At 44.2% G+C, this 16,036-nt stretch overlaps 1 protein-coding gene across 5 annotated transcripts in view; it reads left to right on the forward strand.

Moving 5' to 3' along the window:
* thsd7ba (thrombospondin, type I, domain containing 7Ba) overlaps positions 1-16,036 on the forward strand; it is a 376,466-nt gene that overhangs the window by 260,923 nt on the left and 99,507 nt on the right. For all 5 annotated transcript variants that reach the window (XM_079518802.1, XM_079518803.1, XM_079518801.1 and 2 more), the window contains exons 13-16: positions 797-1,034; positions 9,386-9,501; positions 12,299-12,431; positions 12,632-12,735. In XM_079518802.1, coding sequence (XP_079374928.1) covers positions 797-1,034; positions 9,386-9,501; positions 12,299-12,431; positions 12,632-12,735 — 591 coding nt within the window. The remainder of the gene's footprint in view (positions 1-796; positions 1,035-9,385; positions 9,502-12,298; positions 12,432-12,631; positions 12,736-16,036) is intronic.

Below are 16,036 nucleotides of genomic sequence, written 5' to 3' on the forward strand. Positions count from 1 at the left end.
CACATGAACACGCTGGCCGTTGACTACCAAATTCGGCCACTATGTCCATTTTGTCTCAGGGTTTCCTCCGGTTGCCGTCTCTATTAATATATAAGGTCAGAAGGCGTTGAGGGGTGATTTCACCCGCGTGCGAAATACTGTCTTCAAAAGAGTTGTTGGGCCCGGCCAATCAGAAGAGGGCAGGTTTAGGGCCCCGCCAATCAGAAGAGGGCAGGTTTAGGGCCCAGCCAATCAGAAGAGGGCAGGTTCAGGGCCCGGCCAATCAGAAGAGGGCAGGTTTAGGGCCCGGCCAATCAGAAGAGCCAGGGGGGCAAAAGTAGTTAACATAGCATCACAATCATTTTAACCACTGGCACTACAGTGTTGCCTATTCAAAAACAGCAGATCTGTATACAAGCTTGCAGTGCGGCATGCATGAAGTAATGCGGGTCCAGTTTAGGCTCAGGTTCAGGTTTATTTGTCATATGTATAGATACAGAGTATAAATACAATGAAAATTGTTTTGCTCAGAGCATTCTCAGTCTTACATACACAGGACATAGACAAACATCTATAGTGCAAAGAAAAAGACAAAAACACAAAAAGTGCAAGTGAAGTGACAATACAGTGCAATACAGTGCAAGGTCAGCTGTTCAGCAGCCTGACTGCCTGGGGGAAGAAACTGTTACTGAGACGGGTGGTGCGAAGGGGTCCAGGACATGAAAAGTTTGAGAACCACTGTCACTAAAAAGGACTCTCCCTTTGAGAAGCGCCGCTCTAATGCATTACGTCTTATACTCCGTCTGTTCATGTCCAGGAGGGAAGGAATGCCCTGCAGCCACAGCCCTGGAGGAGTGGAGGCCCTGTAACGAGCACCCCTGCATGGTCTTCTACTGGGAGGCCTCGGCCTGGGGCCCCTGCATCCAGGATGCCTCCGTGCACCTCAACGGAAGTGGCGGCTCCTGGAACGCCACGGCTGACGCCTGTGCAGTGGGAGTTCAAATCCGCCAGGCCACCTGTGTGAAGATGAACGCCGGAGCGGTCATCAGTAAAAGGTAACAGTTCGTCCAACTACAGCATGGTGATTTCGCTGTTGTCGGGAAGAAACCTCTTATGTCCATATTCTTATTAACTACATTTTTGAGTGGTGCAAACCACTCCAACAACTGGCTTTGTACCCGTGTACCCGTGTACCCGTGTTTGTTCGTACCAAAAAAACGAGCATGGTTGCTATGGTTAGCAACCAAAAAAACGAGCATGGTTGCTATGGTCAGTATGTGACGTCACTGACATCACAGATATCACGTCAGAGTGAATCAATCTCTATATAATCAATCTTTATAGTTAATCCTCAACAGATGTTAGGCATAGTGGAACTGTGTAGTTGCACCACTCAGTTCATACGGGGAAAGGAACTGGTTGGAATAACGTGTTGAAAAGAAGAAGCTTGGACTCCTCATGCAAAGGAAGCATGACGTCAGTCCTCATTTCATTGGTTAAAATAATTATAAAACCTGCAGACAGACTGAAACACTTTCACTTTTATTTTGTAATACACACTCTATTGCGCCGAAGAATGGTTTTTGAATGATTAATTTACAACCTGATGTGGAGATACAAGGTTTCTGCTCAACTGCAACGATATACAACAATATTACAGCGATATTAATCCTCTGGCGTCATGTATGAAGTGTGTTGCCTAATCTCAACGTGACGTCATGGAATGTACAGGTGAGGTCCACTGGTAGAGCCTGACCAGAGCCTTTTGTGGTGGTTCTGGACAACCGTGTACCCTACCTGACTCGACGATGCAAGTTGGAAATGCATGCCCCACCCAGTTATTATGTATGTGTCCCGGGTGGGATGGCCGACATGGAAGGATAACCTATATACTACATATACTAAATTTCACCCATGATAGTACTATATAGGTGTACCCATTGTACATGTGAACTGAAGGAATAATTTCCACAGGAGAGAATCTTTAATAATATACTGTACACACACTGTATATATAGCACTGTATGCGCGATTACATTACATGGAGAATGCATCAATCATAGCTTAGCTGCTTGAACTTTGTTTTAGCTGTGAGACAGACTTATGCATCCTGAGGGGAAAAATGATGCTTTGTAAATACGAGCTGAGCCAGGAAAGTGGGAAGCGATCACATTTCCCTTACAGTAGATCATTTGAGAAGAAGTGACTCTGTGTGCTTCCCCGCAGCATCTTATTTGTACATATACAGTATATACTATACAGCGGCTTGTGCTTTTACTCACTTGACAGATGACCCAGGGGCCTGATCTAGCGTATACTGTAATTCTATCCCCAGAGAGCTGCGTATACATCACTGCCTTCCACTGCCTCTCTTCTTTTGGTTTAAGGACTGTTTCCCCATCATGCACACCAGATCAATTCTGCGTTACGCACCTTCCATTATCTACTCATCTTTCAGCAATACAATATCAAACAACCACTAAAGGTTTCTGTGTCTGTGTGTGCTGGTGGCTATAATGATGTGATAGCCCACCACCACCAGGAAGACTACATTCATAAATAATTCAGACGTTTTGTCCCGCGTTAAATATATTAGTGACAGGGCCATGAAGACATTTATGGCAGACTGTGCTTCATGTGCTTGTTCTTTGATGCACCTCCTCCTCCACCACCACCACCACCACCACCCACTCCAGCTTTGAATGAAACCTGTAATTTGTGTGACATTGGTACAGTCACTTACAATATATTGGTATTTGGTACAACATGCCTCTAGTACTGGCTTTGGTGTTGCAATTTCTAAGTCCATCTAATGGCAACTGCTGTGGAATTCTGGATTAGTCAGTAATTGATGAGGCAATAGGAGTCGTTTCCAAGCAGCAGCCTCTTCCCAGCGATTCTCCCGTACCTGTACAGTTATGTTATAATAAACCAGGGGTCCTCGAAGGGGTTCCGGGGGGTCACCAGCAAAATTAGTAGCAATCTGTATGCTAGAGTATATTAATACAATCGGGGTGGTTGTATTTCGTTTCGTCTCCCTGCTCTTTTATTGAGACATTTAGATCGTGTCAAAGTTCATGTGTCTATAGTGTGTACCAAAATCTCCTGGAGGGGGCGTCAACATATGTGTCACGTGGTAGCGGCCGCCGTACTTGTTGGCTTGTCTGGTTTGTTTACATTGAGCGACTATCAGGTGTGCGTGTATATGTTCTTTTTTTAAACTGAACTCACAATGGTGCAGACTTGCTCAGTAAATAAGTGCCACAGCAGGTCACGTCGAGGGAATGAGCCAGAAAACGGAATTCGATTTTCAGCTTTCCAGCATGGAGACAGCATCAAGGAACCCAGATTGACGAGTTTACAAAAAGACGTAGAATGGCTTGGATCGGCGCACGGGCGCAGAGACATAACGTTCATCTAAGTATCTAAGCACAGCCGTGTTTGTTCACAACATTTTCCTTGTCCTTGTAATGTATTTGAGCCCGACGTTCTTTCTATCCACCCTGGTGTTGGTTCACTATGTTGTCGCCAAGAACGAGCTCAATATTTACAAAAACATACCACCGTCACTCTATTCTGAGTGGTGTGGGCTAGAATTTAATGCCCACGAGAGGGCCGTCCCTAGCTTTTCAGACGCCGCCCACCTCTTGGTTACGTACACGTTTTCACACGCTATAGTCACAGGATCTGACAACATTTTTTAACTGATGATCAAGATTCAGTTTATCCCCTGAGCAAGCAGGCAGGCTCTATTAAATCAATGGTAAACATTTCAGCACTTTTGAATATTTTCAGATGGAAGGTCGGTGGCTCAAATACATTGTTATACTGTTATATATACCCTGCTGCTATAGACACGCCCCCAAGGTTAGATTGTGCCCACGTGGAACGCTGCAGATATGACACAGTCAGTGTACCTGATCTAGTGTGATTAACACTCGGGAGGCCTTGCACACTGAGATAGCATGCCTCTGAGACTTAGAGAAATAGGACAGGATAGCAACGCCCCCCCATCTTCATGTCTTGTTGTTTTAGTGACCTGTATTTCAGAATCGCGGCAGAATCTTGAATCTCGGATTTCTGCCGCGAGCCTGGAGTCACCTCGTTCCATGTAGCTCACCTGCTCTTATCTGAACTGGGGGTGGGGATTAAAGTATATCTTTTAAGCCAATCCAAGCCATCCACAAGATATCTCGAGGAAAGCTATTATTACCATCATGGGCCATCCACGAGAAACAAGAGATTTTAAAATGCGCACAGGGTTATTACTGGTGTTTCTGCTCAAAATGGGATGAAGTACCATGTTTGGGACCTTATAAAACATTAATCCGTGCTCGCACTAAGGAAATTAAACGTCCGGATGTGGCTCTTCTTTGCTTATGTATGTTGCACATTTCACTGGCACTAGCCTCACGATCCCACCTATGGTAACAGCATGGAATCGGTTAATGCGCCACCACCCAAAAGAGGCTATTCCAGTCAACCATGCACCCTTTGACTTTTCAGGCCGTGACCCCATATAATCATATTTGATCTGGGGACCTCCCATCCTGACAAGCACTTGGAATTGTAGGCATTACATTTAGTTCGACTCGGTTCCACAGATAAATATTGTGAAAATAGCCGAACTACAAGCTGATGATCACAACGCCTCGCACGACAACTATTCCATAATCTCCGAAAGCTACATCACGAAAACCGAGAAAGCAAGCTGTCATCTGCTCGTCATTTCCGTTTAGAATTTCCATTTCTGATAAGCAGCTGTACAGTATGTGCTTTGATTATTTTGATTTATATTAGGACACATTTGCGCGACTGTAAAGACGAAATGAAAACGGGGAGGCGTCACATCAGCTTTATCCTCTGAGCATTTTCAGAGCTTCCGTTGTTGCAGACTGTATGATAGAAGCGTTTAAGAATCGTGGGAGGAATCAGTCTGGCCACGCGAGACTAGAAGAAAGCTGAAATGTTTGCCATGCAACTGTATGTTTCCTTCTAACCACTGCTTGGGGAGAAGCTCATCCGTTTTAGTGGAATTTCTTTTACTGTCAAGTAATTTCTCATTACTAATGTATGTTTAGGGCAGTTTCGGTAGAGGCTTGAGGGACACATTGTTATCAGTGGAATATTTCCCATGATTCCAATCTTTTAACATCACAACTAATGTATGTTTAACTTAGTTCAAAGTAGAAAGTGATCATAACTTACGTTTAACACATTTAAGCAGTGATTATTAATTCACATAATCACATTGATCTGCAATTTGAATGTTGTCGACCCTGTCGGCTTTTAAGAACTTGCACCCTGTATTTACTTATCTGACTGAAGTCCCCCAGGGCTCTATACAAGGCCCCGCTCCTGTTTTCACTTTACACTAAATATATTTTTGCCGAAAATAGCCGATCTACAAGCTTGCAGATCACCTGTTTCCGCAGGAATGCTCACCCCCAGAATAGGGACGCGTATAGGGTTAATGTGTTTAGCATTAAACGCAACCCTCTGATCTGTAAGGCTTCTGTATCCCCGTTTATTCACTCTGGGGCTTAGCACTTAATATATCCCCCCGCCCCGCCCCCAGCTGGTGTGTTGTGTTCGGATCCCCACTGGCATGCATCACTGGAGAGACAGATAGCGTAGGAGTAAACCCGGGAAAAGGGATGGATTTTATATATCTTGCCTTCTCTTGCTCTACTGTACTTTGATGTAACTCCTCCTGGTGCCTTGCTTTCTGTAGTTGGCAGCTTGTGGCAACATGCTGGGTCTCCAGTGATCGCCGTGATTTGGTTGTTGGGTAAAGTGATTCAGGCACACTGCAGAAAAAAAGCTGTGATGCTCTGTGATGTTGGAGCTCTGTGACGCCAGCCTCACTGATGAGGGCATCAAAGCCGTGTGTCTCTGTTTGATTTTGCATGGCTGTCATGAAACTCCAACCTCGACCCCAAGGACTAGGCACGTGCACTATATCTACCTAAAACACAAGACCCAAAAGGCTAAAAGTCCCGACGGCTACTACACCCACCCAGAACTGAATCGAGCAGACACTGCCATTCTTAATATGCATTCTGACTAAGGGGGCTAAAATATTCAGTAAAGAAATGGAAATCATTATTGCTCCTAGCCCCATATGTGCCCTCTCCCTACGCTCATTCTGTAGCTCCGAGATGTTTCCACAATTCCACGATTCTTACCTTTTCTAAACAATTAATCAAAAACGTGAAGTGGTGTGAAGAGTTTACACTAATTCAACGTCAACGGCAAAGAAAATCCAACTTTAAACGGTTACACGAGCGTCTAGCGGTTGTTTAGCATGTTTTTCAAGGAAGTTGAAAAGCTTTAGCGCCTCCCCGGCGCCTCCCCTGGTCGAGAATTTCCAACTGATTTCAGTTCACTCGACATGCACGCGCACACGCACACGCACACGCACAAATCCCTTGATAAACATGGAAGCGGCTGACTAAACCAACCGCTGTAACGCTCGTAACCGTTTAAAGTTGGATTTTCTTTGCCGTTGTTGACGTTGAATTAGTGTAAACCCTTCACACCACTTCACGTTTTTGATTAATTGTTTAGAAAAGGTAAGAATCGTGGAATTGTGGAAACATGCGCCGTTTCTGAACGGGGTGGGAGGGGCCCTGTGTGTGACCTCATCTCAGAGCTACAGAATGAGCGTAGGGAGAGGGCACATATGGGGCTATATTGCTCCTAGAAATGGGGTAAGGTGGGATAGTGATATATGCACACATTATAAACAAAATAATAATAATAATAATAATAATAATAATAAGGGTAATAATAATGGTAATAATAATAATAATAATAATAATCTACGTTAAATACATAAACAGAATATTTATGCTTTGTTGACCAGGTTCACCATCCTGTACCTGGTCTCCTCCTTTTTCTTAAATTTAGTACACCATCTCTTCTTCGCTGAAAATAGCCAGTCAATGCACAAGTTCAAAATGTGGTATTTTCGCAGCATGTTTAGGAATGATGTGGTTAAAGTGAGGTACAAGTACCATGGACAAAACACAAAGAGTAGCGGAAAGGCCATGGGGTCACCAACATGGCAACATCAATGGTGTTTTTTCTCCAGGGAGCATGAATACAAAACGTTCATAACAATGTGCCTACTGTAGTAGATTTTGAGATATCTTGTGTGTAACTGAAGATTCTACTGTAATGGTGCTGTTAGAGGAAAGGCCTCACCAAAATGACACATGGTACATTCAAAATTCCATGGCAAACCAGCTAGCAGATTTCTAGATAGGTATATCGTGTTGGACCAAGGTGGTGGACAGATATAACCATCATAGAGCCCAGCTGATAGCTGGCCTACAGTGAGTCATCATTGATGGACTGAACACGTTATCTTTGATGATTCGATATTCGACAATAAATGAGCACGTGGTAAAAGTCAAGAGCCACTTGAGAGGCAGTGGTAACTAAGTTGTCCTTGGAACCCATAGAGTATATAAAAGGATAGAGACTGAACTGGCGCGAAGCTCCGCCCCCCCAGCTATTCATGTCAGTGGAAGTTGCTCAGTGGCGTTTTGAAGCACCCGGAAGACTGCCGGAAGTCCCTCCTCCGGACCTCAACTTTGAGGTCCGGGGTGACGTATGCAACCGAGCGCTCAATGTTAAAGCCCAGCTGCACGGGGTTTCCCGGTCATGAATCCACGGGTCCGCCTGTAGTCCCTCCTCCTACCACTAGGGCCCAGACCTTCAACGTTGAATAGCCTCACTGGCCCCTTGTTGGAACCCCGGGAACATTCATTGGCAAACAGTTTGCATACCTTCACTTTTCTCAACTTTAATTAGTAGCCACACACTGGACTTTGATTGATGTCCCCACAAGAGCGTTCCATCTCCTGGGCGGCAGTGAGAGGCTACTCCTGGCCTGTCTGGGTATGGGGAGATAAATGCACTCATCACCCACTTCCTCACAACACAACACACCCCAAACGCCTACCCCTGTCCTTTCCGTTGCATTACGTTGCTGATAAAAAGCCAGAGGTGGAAGAAGTACTCAGATTTGTTCCTTGAGTGAAAGTAGCACAATGTAGAAAAATCACACCCGTGTGAACTGAGTGGTGCAACTCCCCTCTCCCCTCTCTCTCTCGCTCTCTCTCTCTCTCTCTCTCTCTCTCTCTCTCTCTCATTAGCAGGCAACAGTGCAGCACTATCTCTCTCTCTCTGTTTCTGGCACAACAGCGCCACTTTTGCCCCTACTGGTACTCTAAACATAGTCACATAGGTACATAGGTACCTTGGAGTGGTTGCACCACTCAAAAAGAAAGGCCTGTATTCAGAAATGTTAACTGAGTGAGAGTGCAAAAGTATTAAATATATACTTAACTACTCAAAATACTCAAGTAAAATAGTAGTAGTAGCCTTGCCGAGCCATGAGGCCCATAGGGCAGGAGCCTATCTCCTGTTTCTGTAGCGTGAGGCAGCTTGATGTACAAGTACACCCCCTGGACATGACGCTAGTATGTCACAGGGACTTGAGTGTCCAGCAGGGAGGCACTGGGTCCCATTTTTTTAGAGTCTTTGGTATGACCCGGCCGGGGATTGAACCCCAACCTCCCAGTCTCAGGGCGGACACTCTAACCACAAGGCCACTGAGCTGGTAAAATAGAGTACCTTGGAATTGTTGTACAGTTACTTGCCACCACTGCTCACAACAGAAACACCTGTCTCTGTCAGCTGATGAAACTCACACGGCCATTCGAACTCTGATGCTTGACACTGACACATGCCGATCATGACAGTACGCACGTCACGCTGCGCTGCATTTCATTTTACAGCCCACGCGTGTGTATTGGAATCTGCACTTCTCCATTTATTGAATTTCACTTTTCTACTTCTGAAACAGACAGAAGGGAATTGTGTTCAGATGATAATCAGACAGACAGTCGCGGGCGTAGTGCTGCGTGCGCCCTTGAAAGACGGTGCATATTAATGAATCCTAAGTAAGCTAATTGGTATTCACAACTCACACCGGGTAATGAAATCCAGAACGGCGCATAAACTTTGCGTGTCTCATGCTTGACTGGCGTGCAGATTCCTTTTCCTTTCCACAGAGTGCTGCTGGATTTGGCAGGCACCCCGAGAAGAAGCAATGTCAAAAGCATGTGCAAAGAGATCTGTACATTTTTTTGCATTTCTTTGTTGTTTTCTCCGTCGCAAGTGAAGCAGCGGGGAGGAGATACAATCAGTCATGGAAGCCAGTGTGAGCTGTCTAATGTCAAGGACAGGGCAGTTGTTTCACCGCGCTGTCCTATTACCCGCGTGAGTCAGGTCGCTTATCATTCATCGCCCAAAGCGGGAGGAGGACAGAATTTAAGACCTCCGTTCTTTCTTCCCCCTTTGCCATCCCTTGTTGTTGTTTTTTTGCTATTAGGTGTCCGGACTCTGCCCGTCCAGAAACGGTACGGCCCTGTCTGCTTCCCTGCAAGAGAGACTGCATCGTGACGCCCTTCAGTGAGTGGATGGCCTGCCCGTCGTCCTGCGTGCCGGGTACGTACCGTATACTGTACTGTAGGCCTCCAGGAAATTCAACCAACAACAACAAATGCCTATCATTCGTTCCACAACACTTCACACATATCTACGGGTAATAATTCCAGAGTGAGACATCAATGATGCCTGCCACGGACAGCACAGAAACGATTAACCACTTGATCCCTATAGCGGACCGTGCTTAGCGTTAGTCCAACGTCCCAATAAACCAACACCCATAAATCCGACTACACAATATTCTGACCATAGAGCCCCATACTAACCCTATCCCTATACCCATACTAACCCTATCCCTATACCCATACTAACCCTATCCCCAATGCTCATCTTCACATTTCCTTGGCAGAGAAATCAAACATACGAAACAAGACGTGGGAATTAATAACATGCTGTTCTTTTTGGTTTGTTTGTAGTGATTAGTGAACAATGCAGATCAGGAACCATATAGTGTTGCTGTCAGGCAGAAAACATATCTCCTCTCCATATTTCAGCTTTTTATGTTTTTTTTTCTTCCCATAAATGAATGCCCTACTTCGTTGTACAGTACTTATACTTTTGCGTATTGCGCAGGTAGAGAAAATAGTCCACAACCTGTTGCATCATGACACGTTGCACCTGTTGCAAATTTGAAACGTTTAAAGTGAAAGTGGTCGAGTCTGTCTGTGGGTTTTATGAGCATTTAATCAGTTCAGTCAGACAACTCACGAATAGATTTACCAATATTTATTACAGAATCAGTAATGAGTGTGCATATGATATTTGACTTGGCGTTCGGCTCTGCTGGATTTCTCCCTGCTCGGCAAGATTAAGCAACAACATAAAACATTAAGAGCAGGGAGATAGATATACAATAACCCCCCATGGGGAACATAAATAGCAGAGCCCACCGGTGGTGCTGGGGTGGAGGTGGGAAAAAACATCACATACAACCAGGGACCATATGCAGAGGAAGGCAGGAAGAGCATGCAGACTGGTGAGCTTAAGTAGCCCGCCCAATTGGTCAGCTGACTGCCGCATCGGCGAATGACGTGTGGGACTTGCACACACTTGTACACCCACATAGTAATGCAGCATGTTAACCCCTTGAGTATAGTATGCGCCTTTGAGCACGGCATGAACCCCCTCGAGTGTGTCTGACTGAACTAACTCCGCAAGCTACGTCTCATTAATAACCTTGAGCTTGTGTAAATTATAACTAGATCTAAATTATAATTATGATTATGTGTAAATTATAACTAGAGTACACAAGTACTTTTTCCCATTTCCAGAAAAGTAACAGTGTTGGACAAACAATATTTCCACCCGATTGTGACTATATGTGTATAGTGTATGTTTAGATCTATTCCAAATCATTTTTTTTATTATTGCTGCTACAATGTTGAGGAACCAAAACATTTTACAAATCTGCAATCTTCTAGTAATCTTTGTCAGTAGGCACAGCATACAGGAAACCTGATCCTGTACCTTTTGTGTTGGAACAAAACCAATTTACTTCAAGTCTATGCTGTCACGTAACCACTAACCAACCAATGAAAAGCATACAAGTTCTGCACCTCATAAAGCTGTATATGCAGGTATACGAGTACAATCAATAGCATTCCCCTTGGGACGACTCTTACTGTTCCATGAAACCTTGTATATTATATTATATTATATTATATTATATTATATTATATTATATTATATTATATTATATTATATTATATTATATTATATTATATTATATTATATTATATTATATTAACTGCTGGAGCAGTTCTGCCATCCAAAAAAGTGTCATGCCAGTGTTTACAATGATTAGATTTTAACAGAAATATCACTACTAATTGTAAATTACATTAAGCTGACTCATCAAGAGGAAAATAGATATTTAATGTGTTTGACCGCTCTGTGGACGTGCACTAAGTGTCTCTGAAATCAAAAGTATGTAATTGTTTAAAAAAGAATTACGCCGGTGTCTCGTCTGTACTGTAAATATGCTCTAGTCCACTGGGTGTGCCGGCGATGTGATCACTTTCTTAATTGCGCCATTTTCAATGTTTAGTAATTAGCATTGTTTAATGAGCCTTGGTGTCTGAGGCAAATGAAGCCATTAGGGTACGCTGTGCGTCTGGAGAGAGAGAGAGAGAGAGAGACGGTAGGGAGACGTTAGAGGACATTACGGCCATAAGTGCCGGTCAGTTGCGATAAGATCATGGGGCATATGGGGTCTCTGTCTGTCTTTTAGACAGGTCACCATGTGTTGTTCCAGAGAAGATTGTTACTTTGTTTGCTTTCACTTGACATAAGCCGACCCCAACCATCCAAGGACATTGTAAATTTGTTTGTCTCTGACATTTTGTGTCACTCGTCTTATTTGCAGTGTATTTGTTTCATTGTTTTGTGGTGGTTTAAATACTTTCGTCCTGTGGTGTGCAACCTGTTTTGGGCATGCCATTACGGGCAAAACATTTCCAATCTTCTTAAATAGCATATCTAAGAGCTCGTCGCATTGTGAACTTGTAGATCAGGTATTTTTGGTGTAGATACCTGGGAATAAATTGGTCCAAGTACAGTTATAACTCCATTTCACTAAGATTAGAGGGTTTAAGTGGTTAATCAGTTAGTGTGCACATACTGTACCATACCACAGAGTCACAGCCACATTCTGGGTGCAGCTATTGCTCCTGATCAGTGTTAACCCCTCTATACCCTCTCGTTCCAGTTTGTGTCTGTCTTGGGAAAGCAAAGTTCATAACAACAGTGACTGTAGTGTGAACCTGTGCTCTGTGCTGAGTATGTTTGTGTTTGACAGACAACACCACGGCCATCACGCAGTCTCGATACCGCACCATCACTCAGAGGTCCTCCCATGGAGGTCTGGAGTGTCCAGACACTTTGTACGAGGAGAGGGAATGTGAATCACTCCCACTGTGTCCAGTTTATAGGTAAACACACACACACACACACACACACACACACACACACACACACACACACACACACACACACACACACACACACACACACACACACACACACACACACACACACACACACACACACACACACATGTTGTGTCTTTGGGTGATTCATGTTGATTGTTGCAACCGTCTTCTTTGGTTCTCATCTGTGTGTTTCTACATAGTTGGAAGGTACACAAATGGCACAGCTGTACGCTGGTACCTGACACCGTTCGACAAGGGCTGGCTGGAACGGCGGAATCGTGTGGCAATGGCCTAGAGACAAGAGGCAAGTGTGCTCCTCTCCTCTTTTCTCCTCTCCTCTCCTCTCCGCTGTATTTTCAACCCTCCATCCCGCAGTCCGGATCTAATGAGACTTAATAGCCTCTTAGAGAACAGCTCCTTTAACAAGAGGAAGTGATGGGGACATGAAGAAGCTGTCAGTTTGCCAGAGAAGCGTGCTCGCTTGGGCCTGTCTCCGTGTTGTTTGATGATGTCATCTCGACAGTGGGCTCTCGTTAATGAATGCAGCACATCAAGACGGCAAGAACTCAGCTCAGCAGGAGGCTGGAAGCATGTTCAACCCCATGCACACAAATATGCATGCATGCACGCACGTGTGCACGCACGGCGCACACGCACACACACACACACACACACACACACACACACACACACACACACACACACACACACACACACACACACACACACACACACACACACACATACACACACACACACACACACACAGATGGAGAGTGGTTGGAGAAAAAGGGATATGTGGCAGACAGAAAGCGCTCAGGAGAATTGTAAGTCGGCACTAAACCATAAGGAGTTTTAAAGTCATTTTAGAAACTCTTCCGACTGATGTCCGCAATGCCATATGAGATGTGCAATTGTGCATAGACAATGTACGGTACAAAAATGAACTGCATATGATACCGGTATATGTCATTGCCAGAGGCTTAAAGCGGCACTATGTAACTTTTTTGATGCATGAAATGTAATTTTCCAATCTGTATGTTAGGAGTTGAATAACTTTTTGTCTTCGTGCTCTTACATTGAGACTTTTAGATCCTGTGTCTAGGTGAGCCTTTGCTACGACCCTGTTTCTGGTTTGACACAAAGTTTGACCTGAATACATAGTGCAGCTTTAAGAGTCTGAAACAACATCACACAACACATTCTCACACCCGCTGTGTTGCATGTTTACGAGGACGGATGATTTGTGATTCTCTGCCTATCAGTATGCAACTTGAACGGCCCTTGAGTCGGCAGAAGCAGACTTCGACATCGCACCGCTCAGCATGGCACTCACTCGCTTCTGGGTGGCTCACGGGATTTGGCAGTGAACAGTCAAGAATGTGTTGTGGTTAGGGCAGGTACTTTAACTGATTTATTTTTCTGAAATAATAACGTGATTAAAAAAAGTTATTCTAATACTAATCGCGCTTAGTTTTTGCACCACAGAACCACCCACTGACGAATTTCAGGCGTACCAACCATACCGGTGCACCAACCAACAGACAACAAACCCCAGTGCATGCAATGGGAGTAGAGGCCGATCAGACCCATTTGCTGGGCCCAGTGGATGGGAAAATTGCTTTTCTGGTAAAATATTGATATGCGATTAAACATGCGATTAATTTTGATTAATTAATTTTTTTTAATCGAGTCCCAGCCCTAGTTGTGGTGTCTCATTGTATCTCAGCAGTGTGGATTAGTTTCTAGACCGCCCTTGAAAGTGTGGAGTCGATGACTGCTGCTGCTAGTGGACAGAAATCTTTTAAAATCTTTTAAAAGGCAGAGAGAGTGTTAATTGGATCATTTCAGATTTGTTTTAGTGGAGTACTAGAGAGACTAGCTGTTGTATCTAATTTCCTGAGAAGATTGAAACCAAATCACTGCTCTCTGTGTTGTGTCTTGAGAACTTTGCAGCGTTTCTGCTCGGCTGCACAGCACAGAAGTACACCAGCACATTTCAGTTCCATGGCCTAATTACAGCAGATATTTTCTCCAGTGTATTTGTGTGACTTTTTAGCAGGGACGGGGGTGGCGGATTCCTAGTTTTAGTAATAATCCTCATTGACCTTTACCAGCTTCATATTTGATTTTGATTAGAAAAACGTTAAGTTAAATAACTGTGACATTTCAAAATAACTTAAGTGTGAGAATGGAATTTGTGGTGAATGTTAGTGAGTGCTGAGTGGTAGTCATTAGAAATAATGAGGCTTAAAGTAGGCCTAGCAGTTTTCAGCAAAGGGACCGATTATTGTCTCCACCAGGCCGAAGACATGGGGAGAGAGTATGTTTTGCACTCCGTCTGTGTGTGTGTCCGTCCGTCCGTCCTTCCTTCCGTCCGTCTGTTACCAGCTAATCTCCGGCACCGTTAACCCGGTCGATGCCAAACTTTGCACACACACTCCCTGGATGCCAACGATGAACCTCTGCCCCGCATTTTCCAGAACAGCCTGTTATAGAGCCACCATGAGGCAGCTTTTCACATTTTTTATCTAAAACTGCACCGATCTGCGTGAAACGTTGCATGCACACTCCCTAGAGGCCAAGGACAAACCTTTGACTTGCATTTTCCGCATCTGCCTTTTATAGCGCCACCAGGAGGCCGACTTTTGTAAAACACATTTTTTGATATTACTCCTCCAGATTCTGTCAAAAAATCTCACAAATCGTTACACAGTATCTCTATGGTCATGTGCTCAAGTCGGATCTGTCCGATATTTCATATTCCATCCTAATTGGCTATAATTGGCTTTCACAGTTTGCAAGATTGCCCCGTTTTGAACAAAAGGCTCAAATCATGAACGCAGCATGCAATTTACGTGAAATCTTTCACACATTTTCTTACTAGGCTGAGGAATATATACCACCCTTTTCACATTGGCCTGTTATAGCGCCACCAACAGGTTGATTTTTGCAAAACACATTTTTGGAACAAAATGCCTCAAATCATCCAATTGCCATCAAAGGCAAACATGTTTATATTACTCCTAAACATTTTGCCAAACATCTCACACAGTCATATCCTCCTGGTGGAGACCTGTGCCCAGAAGGGCACTTTTTCTAGTTTTCACTTGTTCTTTACTAGAATTTCGCCGCCCTTCGGGCGGCGAATCCTAGTTCCGTGGGCAGCGCAATGGGAAGAAGGAAATAGCGGGATTTGACAGACTCCACTCCAGTATTGTGCCCTTGACATGTAGTAACGGATGGGTATTATTATTATTTGTTGTATTTTCACATCAAAGGAAATGAATGTAAATGAAAATAAGCAGACATGAAACTGCTGTTTACTGTTTTTGTTTGCTTACAATAAATTACTGTTTTTGGAAACCAAAAGCTGTAGAGAATGGAGCAGAACATACTGTAGTATATTTTTTGGGGGACCTTGACTGCATTATAGTAGGGCTACATTATTTTGGATTGCGGATTGCAGTGACCCCACATTGTTTGTTCGGGAACAATATTTGTAGTTGCAATGAGGGCTACATGAGCCGAAGGGAGAGAAACACTTCGCCTCTCTCCAGTCCGTGCATATGGTGCTGGTACGGATCGCATCGCTGACTGACATA

The sequence above is a fragment of the Electrona antarctica genome (genome assembly GCF_951216825.1).
Source record: "Electrona antarctica genome assembly, chromosome: 13".
Classification (NCBI taxonomy): domain Eukaryota; kingdom Metazoa; phylum Chordata; class Actinopteri; order Myctophiformes; family Myctophidae; genus Electrona; species Electrona antarctica.